General features: G+C 39.2%; 1 protein-coding gene across 1 annotated transcript in view; it reads right to left on the bottom strand.

Annotated features, from left to right (window-relative positions):
- The window catches only part of SHANK3 (SH3 and multiple ankyrin repeat domains 3), a 704,425-nt gene that overhangs the window by 265,514 nt on the left and 426,172 nt on the right, over positions 1–12,739 (bottom strand). Inside the window, exon 13 of the mRNA XM_030215777.1 lies at positions 2,017–2,092. Within this exon, the coding sequence (XP_030071637.1) occupies positions 2,017–2,092 (76 nt within the window). The remainder of the gene's footprint in view (positions 1–2,016; positions 2,093–12,739) is intronic.

Genomic DNA, 12,739 nt, shown 5'->3' with positions numbered 1-12,739 from the left:
TAAAAGACAAGAGAACAATCTAAAGACAAGTGAACAATCTAGAGGACGAGTGAACAGTTAATCTGATAGGGTGGATAGATTGGAGGACGAGTGAACAGTTAATCTGATAGGGTGGATAGATTGGGCCATTTCATATTTCTAGAGCGGTTAGGCGCCGAAGGCAGCATTGAAAAGGTGAGTTTTAAGCAGAGATTTGAAGATAGGTAGGGAGGGGGCATGGCGTATGGGTAAAGGAAGATTGTTCCAGGCATAGGGTGAGGCAAGGCAGAATGAGCGGAGCCTGGAGTTGGCAGTAGTGGAGAAGGGTACTGAGAGAACATAAACAAAGAGGCAGGTGCTACAGATACCAAAGCGAGACACAAATATAGCACCAAGTATACTCAAGAGTCCCAAGTGCAGACGTAACAAACGTATTGATCACAAAACATCCAACACCCAAGGATTTATCTTGTAGTCTCTCTTATGGATAATGGTCATTGAAGCTAAAATGTCCTCCCAGGGAGAAAAGGCCATGATGCCTTAAAAGTGAAATACCAACAGTCAAGTGAAATAGATACCAAAGGAAGACCTTCTTACCCTTCATGCTCTTCCTCAACTTCTCCTTTATCGCTCCACTTCATTACCTTTCCTGTCCTTTCACTCGTACCTCTTTTATCCCACTTACTTCTTGTTCATTGTCCTATCATATACATCTTTTTTGATTTGGATACTACCGATTGTATTCTCTTGTTACTATGTAAGCCGCATTGAGCCTGCGATGAGCGAGAAAGCGCAGGGGTACAAATGTAATAAATAAGACAAAAATATAGCACAAAGTATACACAAGAGTCCAGATTGAAGATCCAATAGATTTATTGATCAGAAAACACCCAAAAACCCAAGGACTTATCTTGTAGGACAATCTTAGTTTCTATGACCATTATTAAGGCCGACTACAAGATAAGTTCTTGGGTGTTTGGTGTTTCGTGATCAATAAATCTACTGGATCTTCACTTTGGGACTCTTGTGTATACTTGGTGCTATTTTCTTGTCTCCATCACAACATATTCGGAACACTACAAATTAAAAACATCAGTGCAACACGAAAATAGACCATAATAAAAATATAATTTAAAGACACACCAAAGGCTTTAAATCAGACCCCCTGATGATTCACACCTGGCTACCCAAAGAGGTGAAATAAATGTAAGCATACATAGAGAACATGTTTTAAAAAACTGAAAAGGCAGGTTATTGGGTTTTTTTTTTATTGTTTTCTTAGAAACTGTTGGCTATGTTGATTAACATTGCTTCTAGGAATGGAGGAATAGCATAATAGTTAGTGCATTGGGTTGAGAACCTAGACACCTGGGTTCAATTCCCACCACATTTTCTTGTGATCCTGGGTAAATCACTTAACCCTCCGTTGCCTCAGGTACAAAAAAATAAATAAAACGTAGACCTTTAACCCTTTATTTGATTCCTGTATGAATAACTAGGAGAAACTATGGACTCAAAACAGCAAAATACAATTTAGTGCAGAACTGCCAAGTTAACTAATTCATGGAGGAAAATATATTAGTCCTGGATTTTTGACAAACTTATCCTGGTGAATTATGGGATCTGGAGCACCGATGAGTACAGTCATGGCCTACGAATAACATTCTGCGTCAGAATGCAAATTCAAAATCAAGACTGGCCTAAATATTTCCATCCTGGAACTGGTGCCTTAGCAGCTCTGTTAGTGTAGTCATGTGATTTGGTTTGATCAATTAGTATGCTCATTTTTCTTATTTACTCCAACGTCAACATTCATATAATATCCATGTTTAAAAATAAACATGAAGGTAGTATACAGCACGGAGCAATTACAAAAAAGTATACTGCAAATATATCATCATCACAGCTACTAATACCAACTGAGGGTTCTCATCATTACTACTAATTTCATCATTACCGTTATCATTCTACTACTAATTCCAGCCTGTGTTATGTGTTAATTCTCCTAAACTCTCTTTGAGTAACAAAATTCTGTACCTGTAAGATGTAAAGTTGTCATAGGAGCCCACTGTGTAATGTCGGAAGAGGCGTTTTGTTCTATCTTCTCTCGTCTCTGAAAGAGGAAAGCAAAGAGATTAATTGGGAAATGCTCTTACAGGTAGAACAGATCTTTGCTAAATCCATAGTTATAGCTAATATACATCCATAGTCACAAAAGTGTACTATGCATTAATGTACAAAAATGCAATCAATGTACAATAGGCTCATTATTGACCTAGTGAAAGTCTTTGGATGTCAAAGACGTGCCCAATGACATTTTCTATTTATTTATTTGCAGCACTTGTATCCCCCATTTTCCCCACACACTAGCAGGCTCAATGTGGCTTACAAGACACCGTATTGGTGAACGCCAAGTATGGCAGGTGTTTAACAAATACAATTAGAAATAGGATCATGGAAGGTAGGGACAAGTGGGTAAAATAAGTGACAAAGAAATAAGAAATAGCAATGTCCTTTGTATCAGTGCAGAGTCGAGCCAGCTAAGCAGAAGCAGTAGGGTAGGCCTTGCAAAATAGATAGGTCTTTAAATTTCGTCTGAATTCTAGGTGGTCATGTATCGTTGTCAAACTTTTAGGCAATGCATTCCACATCTGCGTACTCAAGTAGGAGAAATTGGATGCGTGGGACGTTTTATATTTAAGACCAATGCAGTTTGGACAATGAAGGTTCATTTAAGTACGAGATGAGCTGGTACTGTTCCTGGCCGGCAGATCAATTAGACCAAACATATAACCTGGGGCATCACCATAGATTATCTTGTGGACCAAGGTACAAAGTTTGAAGATAATGCGGTCCAAAACAGGGAGCCAGTGTAGTTTCAGTCGAAGAGGTATAGCGCTGTCATATCTTGTTTTGTTGTATATCAATCTGGCAGCAGTGTTCTGGGCAGTCTGGAGTTTTTTCAGAAGCTGTACTTTACAACCCGCATATAATCCATTACAATAGTCCAAATGGGTCAATGATATTGATTGTGTCAAGTGGCGGAATATATCCCTCGGAAAGTAGGGCCTTATACGTTTAAGTTTCCACATTTAACACTAAGAGGTCCTTTTAAGACTAAGAGGTCCTTTTTACAAAGGCATGCTAGCGTTTTTAGCGTGAACTAAAGATAAGTGTGCAGTAAACACTACAGATGCCCATATATTCCTATACCAGTACTCACAAGGCACACATAAAACTTAGACGATGAAGGGAGTGTACAATTAATATCTCTCTAAATACTCAGCTTCATAGATAACGTATCAATGTCTAAATACGAAGATCTAATACATCAGTAGCGTTTTAGCAGGCTCGTCAGATCAGCGTGTCTGCCTCTATAATGGCTGATGATTGTATGAGCCAAGCATGTTTAAGAGGCAGTAACGCAATCCTCGTTGGTCCCAATCTTTGATTTTTACTTAGTTTCTCATTTTTCTTAAATTTTCCATATTTACTATTATCTTTAAATTCCAAATTAATACTTAGCTTTCCAGCCTCAGTAAGCAGTATACAATGGAGACCCAATGTCACCGACATTGAGAAAACCGCGTTAAAAATAGGTTTGGAGACTACCGTGAAACAGCATATTGCGAAACATGGATCTATGTCGGTGACATTGGGTCTCCATTGTATACTGCTTACTGAGGCTGGAAAGCTAAGTATTAATTTGGAATTTAAAGATAATAGTAAATATGGAAAATTTAAGAAAAATGAGAAACTAAGTAAAAATCAAAGATTGGGATCAACGAGGATTGCGTTACTGCCTCTTAAACATGCTTGGCTCATACAATCATCAGCCATTATAGAGGCAGGCATGCTGATCTGACGAGCCTGCTAAAACGCTACTGATGTATTAGATCTTCGTATTTAAACATTGATACGTTATCTATGAAGCTGAGTATTTAGAGACATATATTCCTATAGACATCTTTAGTGTTTAGTGTGCGCTAAAAACGCTAGCGCACCTTTGTAAAAAGACTCCCTTAACAATTTGTCCTCAAACCATGTATGTTAGCGCCTATTTCAGGGCATCAAAACAACAAAACACACACACATATATACACGCATGTATATATCAGTATTGCGCCTAAGCACTGTCCTGCCAATGCCAACTCAATTTACATGGCACATATTTGCAAGGGGGCTTACACAGAGGAGAAGAACGGTGTGGGCGGGGGGAGGGAGATAGGCAGGACTCCCATTTACCCACAATAACTTCCAGAATACTCAAGGTTACACACATCCCTGCCACATTTAGGAGCCCGCACTTGTCAGCTCTCTGGGTGGTATAAGTGTGAGCACCTACATGTTAGGTATGTCGATGCCAGGTAACACTAGTAAGTGTTTATTTATTTTATTTTATACATTTATATCCCACATTTTCCCACTAAATTGCAGGCTCAATGTGGCTTACACTAATCTGTAGGGAGGCTACAGCGCATGAAGTACAATTATACAGTTGATAGTAAGATAGTAAATATCATTTAAAACAACAATGTGTAAAAGATAGTAAAGATAATTAGTGTCCTTGAACCTTGTTAAGACTAAAAGTTGAACAAAATTATGTTGAACCTGGAGAATAAGCTTTTTTAAACAGTACGGCCTTCAATAATTTTCTGAAATTTAGAAATTTTATAGGTTCTATAATGGAACCTATGCACTTAGTTCTCTTACAGAATAGACTCGTACCACCCACCCTTAGGGCACTTACATGGAGGTGCTCAGTTATAGAATTGTCCTCTATGTGTTCACTGTCCTCTATTGAACCAGACTATTAATTCACTTTTGAACCCTTATATCATATCCCTTGTTCTCTTGTCATGCTTAGATTTGCAGAGAACTGTATTAACCTAACTTTAAATTTCAAAAAATCTAGGAGTCAAGATGGATTCTCAGTAATGCATACTGAAACTTCCTATTTGCCCAACTAGCTTTTCTTTCACAGATTCTTAGAAAAGACTAATTTCCTGCACCTTTGCTCAATTAACATTTCTCCTTCAATTAACCCAACTACAGCTCACATGGTATAGTTCTTCCAATCATGGACTCATTGGATTCCCTTATTTATTTTTTGCCTGTATTGCCGTGTGTCCATCTTGACTAGAATGTAAGCTCTGAGGAGCAGGAACTCCCATAGGCTCTGTAAAGCACTAAATCAACCTTGTAGCACTGTAGAAATTATGATGATGTTCATGATATTATTATTGTTATTATTAACTCCTATTTTCCTCATGACATTTCCATCGTTAATGTCAATCATTTCATCGCTTGCTTCAATAATACTCCCAAGTGCTTTCACAAAATAATTTCTCTCCCTATCATCACTACGAACCATCTCTCACAAGACCATTACTAAGCTAGGTAATCCTTTGTCATCTGATCGCTGATTAGTGCTTTACATATGGCTTTTTTAAATCACTAAAGCTGTAGCCTCTATAATTATTCCAGATGATTCTCCATTATTCTATCATACCCCCTTCTGCACCCTCTATGTCATTTTCATCATCTTCATCATCATCCCCCATCAACCCATTACTAGTCCTGACAATCCTCCATCATCCTGTCATAAACCCATTAACCCAAGGGGGGTCAACCTTGCTATCCTGCTACTTACCTCATGTCATCCCATCGTTGAAACCCGCAAGCTTCAGTCCTTGTTTCAACCCGAAACTGACTCTGCTGCCTCCTTCATGTCATTATCCTCCTCTCATTATTCCATGCATTGCCATCATTCAACTTCACCACCATCTAGAAATATCTAATGACCTCCCCCATGCGTGATGCCATCCCTTCAGTATTTTGCTTTCATTCAAATACTGCACTCATTACTCTATTATTGTTCTACTCCTTCTCTTGCACAATGTACTATAAAATACTATTGTGCCTTTTTGCTGACTTCCTCTCCTGCACTTCGTTCTTTATCATTTACAGCTGGTTAGGCTAAAAGTAGACCAGGAGTCAATTGAGTTCATCCTTCTCCTGACTGCCCATGTAAATATTAACAACCCTATAGGTGCTTGTTACCACTCTCTTATGCAGTACTATGTGTAATCTTATTTGCTATTTCCCTTCTCTTATAGGATGCTCAGTATGCACATGACTTTTCAGAAACAATAAATATTAATCCCATCAAGTTTTAACTTGTGGAAAGTAACTAAACATAGGTTTCCTGAGGTCATCTATTTACTAGGCGTAAGCAATACATATGTGCAAGAGGGTTCTGAATGTACACTGTAGCAACGCCTTCCTATTTATCTTTGTCCTGTGTATGGTGTTTACCTAAAACCAGAATATTCTATATATATATATATATATATATATATGTTGTTGTTACTATGCTAAATGATCAAAAATACAGAATAAGTACCAGGACTGTTATATGTGTAATCACGGAAAATGATGCTTGAGAAGTCAGAGAGGTAAAGGAAGCCTGGACAAGCTCATTTTGTGCAGATAAGAAGTGAAATAAACATCAGAAGCTCAATTCTCCTTGTATCAGCTCTTGAGTGCCACATCTCTTGAGAGTCAAGAGAAGGCTCTCTGCTTTCAGAATTAAACAGTGTCTGTCTGCTCAGAATAGTTATTGCCATTCTATATACTGCTGTTTAACCTCCTGGCCCTCTACTTCATATCCAAACAGCGAAGATAATTTGAGCATCTCAAGGAAGCAGATGTTCCAGTCAGAAAGAGCCTGCCTAAAGGTTCTGAAATGAAAAGGGTCATAGAAATCAAAATGTATTTATTTCTTGGGATTCATTAACTGCCTTTATGAAGAGATTCATCCAAGGTACTACACAGCAAGTTGGTAGGGATGCCAACTAGCTCCAAAGTCACTGAGCCAGTCTTGTTTTGTGAACCCTCCTCTCAAATCATTCTGGAATATCTCTGTTTTGGAAAACACAAATGGTTAGAGAAGGATTGAAAAACCCAGGACTAGTCAAATAAGTCACTGAAGACTTGGAGAAAGCTGGTATCTCTGAAGTTAATTCATCAACCCTTTCACAGCGGGTCATAGCTCAACAAATCTTATTATTCACACTACTAAGGTTTCATATTAGGGGTCACCAACCAGGAAAGGGATTTAGGTGTCATTGTTGATGATACATTGAAACCCTCTGCTCAGTGTGCGGCGGCGGCTAAGAAAGCAAATACAATGTTAGGTATTATTAGGAAAGGAATGGAAAACAAAAATGAGGACGTTATAATGCCTTTGTATTTCTCCATGGTGCAATGACACCTCAAATACTGTGTACAATTCTGGTCACCGCATCTTTAAAAAGATATAATGGAATTAGAAAAGGTACAGCGAAGGGCAACGAAAATGATAAAGGGAATGGGACGACTTCCCTATGAGGAAAGGCTAAAGCGGCTAGGGCTCTTCAGCTTGGGTTACTAGAACTATTCTGAGCCATCCCAGGACAATGGATTCTTGGATGGTTTGCCAAAGCTAGAGGAAGCTGTTGTGGGATTTGAATCTGGACCATCTGGTTCCAAGCCTGTTGCACTAACCATTAGGCTACTCCTCCACCCCATACCATTACTACAATTGAATGAAATAAACACATCACATAGACCACAGACAGTCAACCCAAAACACCCCCATCTCTTCCCATTGCCAAAAAAATTCCCAATCCCTACCAAAAAATATTTTCCAATAGAATACTGTTCAACCACCTAATTCATACCCAAACAAACATAACATTGTACCTTGATCTAACAAAACATGAGGGCCTATTATTTAAATTTGTGTTCTATGGCAGAAATAGCCAAATTTTTAGTTGGTATCTAAAAAGCCAAGCCCACACTTTTTCCTCTCCCATCATCATTTCCACTTCCTCGTTTCTACACCATTTCCCTCATGTTGCATCCTACGTCTTTTAATCCATTTCTTCCTTTCACCTTCTTTTCTACACCTTGTCTTTCTTCCTCCCTTTTTATCTCCTTCATATTACTCACACATTCCCTCCTTCCATTCCTCCCACCCCAACCCTCTTCTTGCTCATTTCCCTTCTTCCACATTTTTTCTAGTTTAATTTAGTTGATTTAATACACCGCCATTTGTTTACCATATAACAAAGCAGTTTACAAGTTAAAACAAATGATAAAGAGAAAAGAGAAAAAAAAACTGCAGAGAGGGACAATGCACGGACTCCAATGCCTCTGTTCCCATACAGCGAAAACAGTGTCTCCAAAGCCTTGCATAAATAGGACCATCTTAAATCTCATTTTAAACAAGTGCAAGGGGGTTTCGGATCTCATTGAAGAACACAAGATATTCCACAGAGAATGAGCAATACTTCTAAATGTGGTACTTCTAGTAGTATCGAACCAAATCTGAGCTGGATGAAGGTACTAAGAGCTGGTTTACATATTGAGAACATACTGGTTGCCCATTATGAGGAACAAGAAGAAAGCGATTGATGAAATAACTAACTTCCGCAAATCTTTGAAGACACAACATCTCTTTAAGAAGGCCTACAAAGAGAACTCATAACCTTACACAACTACCTCACCAATCCACCCAATCATTAAAGTCCACCTTCTATCCTGCCTAACACCTTCCCTCTCTCTTCCCTTACTCAATCTTTGTACATCACCAATTATACCTGATATCATGGAATGATTACATCATAACCAAACTCTGTAAGCCACATTGAGCCTGCAAACAGGTGGGAAAATGTGGGATACAAATGTAATAAATAAACAAACACAAGTATGGAACAATGCCTGCATGAAAAGCCCTATAGAGCAGAAAAAGAACCTTAAACTGAATCAGAACAGGCAGCCAGTGCCGTTTTCTAAGTAAAGGAGATACGTGATCATATCTACGTCCCTTGAATAAAAGATGTGCCGTAGTAATAACTGAAGCTATAGAACAGAGGACAGTTTCGGGACACAATATAAGCATTGCAATAATCGAGCCAAATTAAAAACAAGGTATAAACGAATGTCCTCAAGATCTTATCATCAAAAAAAGATCTTAACATTTTTCATAAGGGGGAAAAAAACTTGACCTCACCGTGAAGAAAGTTGGTTGTCACCCTCCTTTCTTTCAATTATTCTTTTTCTCCCTTTCTGCTCAGCTTCATGTCACCTTGTTTCTTTTTCTCTTCATATTTTTTCAGGCCCTGCTTTCTCTCGCCACCTTTTTATTAACTTCTTGTTTAATCTCAACCTCTTTCTCCGGGTTCTTCTAACCCATCTCTACCGTCTTCCCTCTCTCGTTTTCCATCTTCTTGCACTCAAGACACTTATTCCCAGTTTGAAAACACTATTGATCTCATTGCAGATAAGAAAATTGAATGCTGATTTCATTAGGGCCAAATTTATGAGCTGTCCACTCCCAGAAAGCTCATTCTCTTCCCAGCTTCTATATATAACTGCTGCTGAGGCTGTGTTTAATGGAGCCGTCAAAGAGGTAACAGGGATTGTGGCTGACGGATAGACAGAAAAGACCTGCGTGGATTCAGACTGGCACAAGGTCTGGTGCTGATAGATGAATAGGGAGAATATGGGTGGATTTGCAATGGCACAAGGATGAATGGGAAGGAACTGTGTAAGCTCAAGCTGGCAGAAGAGCTAAAGCTGATGTGTAGAAAGGAAGGATGTGTGAATTTAGGAAAGGTAAATGGGAAGGGGATCTGTAAACTGAGGCTAGCACAGGAGCTGGCATTGATAGATAAAAAAAAAGCTGGGATGAATTCAGAAGTGGAAGAATGGGTATTGATGGTAAGGTGGAAGGGAAGGTGGTGCTGAATTTAGACTAAAGCCAGGGCATAGTTCGGTAATTTGAGAACATGTGGTGATCTAACACAAAAGGTAAGAAAGAACAGATGGTCACCATTGATTTGCTATTCTATGGCATTTTGCCAGAGTCTATCATATTCATGATGCCATGTGACATGTAGAAGCAATTAAAGTTGTAACAGTGAAAGGATTGTCTTCAATTACAAATCCTTCAACGTTGCCAAAGAAGGGAAGGACACAGAAGCAGGTAGAATAAGAGAGAGCAAGACAGAAGTCAGGAAAGCCAGGGCTGAGGACGTGGTTAGAGAAGACAGAGAGAGAATCATTGCTACCTAATATTGATTAAAATACATACAAAAACTACCCATCCAAAGAAAGTATCTATGGAAAATGGACAGTATATAAGACCCCTATAGAACAGAAAGTAATTTATTGATTTTAGAAAACTTGAGGGGGGGGGGGGGGGGGAGATGCCAGCAGGCAGTCTTCTCTGTCAAACAGATAAAGGGCATTTCTATAACACGGCACCCGATAGGAGCCTGTTCTATAAAGGAACAGAGGTGCCAACTTTACATTATACAATACTAGACAACTAGGTACATATGTGCAAAATATTTTGATGTAAGCATTTACGCCAGCTATAAAGTTAGTGCCTAAGGGCTGCAAATGTGTAACTTATAGTATGCTATAAGTTATCCCTCTATATGGCGCTCAAAATTGGTTGCGCAAATTTGGGCGCGTGCCCACTTTGCTCATGCAATTTAATTGCATAATGAGCTAATTAGCACCAATAATTGGGCACTAACAATTATTGGTGCTAACTGGTACTTATTAGAATTTAGTCACTCAGGCCAAGGCCCCTGTGGCCCACCTTATTCTGCTGCCTGTGCTGTCCACCAGGACACTTTTTTATTTATTTATTTATTTTTGCAAACTAGTAATCTTCCTGTATTTGTCCTCATGGTTTTAAAATGCCAGTCACTTTTTGTTTCTTTTATGCAGAATCTTTGAGGCTACCCTCACCCCCTCCTAAGAGGCTGGTTACATACTGAAAGAAAAGAAACTGGGCAACCTTCTAAAGTCCAACCAAGTACAGAAGTAATGGAATGATGAAATAACAACTGAATATTGGACACAGTGAAAATAAATAGCCCTGACCACCACAAGCTACAACAGGTTAAGGGACCATGCCAATCCACTTCCAGAGGAGATACACATTGTACTGGCTTCCACTAAAGCAAAGTTATTCACCTCCGAGGACACAGTAGGCAAAAGTAGAGGCTGACAAGGGACGAATCACCACCGGAGATGTAAATCCAACAGTCTTTATTATGCTAAAAAGGAGGACCCAACATGGGCGGTGTTTCGACGCACGCAAGCGTCTACATCAGGGGTCAAACAATAAACTCTAAAACAGAGCATAGGACTGCAGTCCTGCTGAGGTTTAAAGTAGCAGACTGTGCGTAAATACTGTTGCAATCAAAGCAAGCGAGCTTAGCTTCTTACAATAAACTGTCGGAGCTAAATTCGTAAAATTTCGTAAAACTCCAGGCTCACCTCCGAGGACAGCAGGATTAGTATTCTCACATAAATATGGGTGACATCCCCGACAGAGCCCCGATGCAGACGCTTCCCAGTGTTCATATCTCTTTAAGAAGCCTTTCGTAGGACCACACCATGCATGTGTGAATGCCTTCCAGCCCACTGGAGTCACACAGGACTGCCAGTCTGATCCAATAGAATATAAACAAGAATGCAACTCCTAAGGGAGGTGGGAGGCTTTGTAACAATACTAGTCTTTCTGTCCAGAAGTTGTTTTATTAGAAGGGCAGATACCTGGACAGGAAGCACCCATGCCCACGTACAAAAAAACAGTATTGAAAAAACACACACACAAACAAAGAAAGATCAAAACATCATCCAGACAGGAACAAATAAAAAAATATCTAAAAACGATAACAGATTTGGTATCTCTTATGACACACCAATTTCCATCAGAAAAATTCCCAAGAAGAGCCATCAAGAATAACATTTTGCAAAAACCTGTGTGGGTGCTCTTAGATGCAAGGTACACGTGGTTCATCACATGGACATCAGTTCTGATCAGCACCTCGGTGGTTAAGCATACCTGAAAGCATGGTGGGAGGCGAGTGGGTCAGAAAATTTCTCAGATCCTTCAAATATGCAATCTTGGGGTGCAATTCATATGAAACAATCTAGGAGGCTGATGTTTTAACCTCCCAGATTTCCTGTGGATTCGTGGCCCATTTCTGGCAAAAGTTTCCTATGTATGGAAATAAGCTCTGTAGGAAGCTCTCATCAAAAACTTAGCAAAAGACCCATTCAAAAAAGATGGCTACATCTCAGTGAGGTATAATTTTCTATTTTTATTTTCTCTGTCAACAGACATGTGAAGATGTTCCTGCGTGCTGGTTTTTACAATTCACAATATCAGAAAATTTTGTGAAATAGACTACACACTAAATTTTTCTACTTGAAATGGGGGAATTTTGAGAATTTTTTTTTTTTGCAGAAGAATCCAATACATGGAACAATGTGCATGACACCAAAAGTTAGAGATTGATATTTTGGTTGTTTTTTGCATTTCAGGGCATTGTGTGTGTGCATGTCTGTATGTGTGTGTTGTGTGTGCAACTATGACTCTGCATAGACAGTAGGTGATCTATCTCTACTGCTAAGATTTTTGAATGAAGATCCAGAGAAAACTGAATTCCGTCCACTAGTAGAGACTCAACATATCTAGGATCTGATTTAGAGCCCAACCATAGGAACCAGACCACAGTTGAGAAATTGGAATAATCAAGGTGATATCTTCCACGTAGATAAAATGTTTTATCTTGACTTGTTCAAGAGTAACACCCAGAGACTGCATTAATAAGTTGAAAAGGGAAGGGGAAAGTGGGGATCCCTGAGGGAAAACACTGGGAGGGCTCCATCTATTAGAAAGAACCCC

The sequence above is a fragment of the Microcaecilia unicolor genome, chromosome 10 (genome assembly GCF_901765095.1).
Source record: "Microcaecilia unicolor chromosome 10, aMicUni1.1, whole genome shotgun sequence".
Taxonomy (NCBI): Eukaryota; Metazoa; Chordata; class Amphibia; order Gymnophiona; family Siphonopidae; genus Microcaecilia; species Microcaecilia unicolor.
Note: the sequence above shows the minus strand (reverse complement) of the source record. Positions and strands in the feature narration are given on the sequence as shown.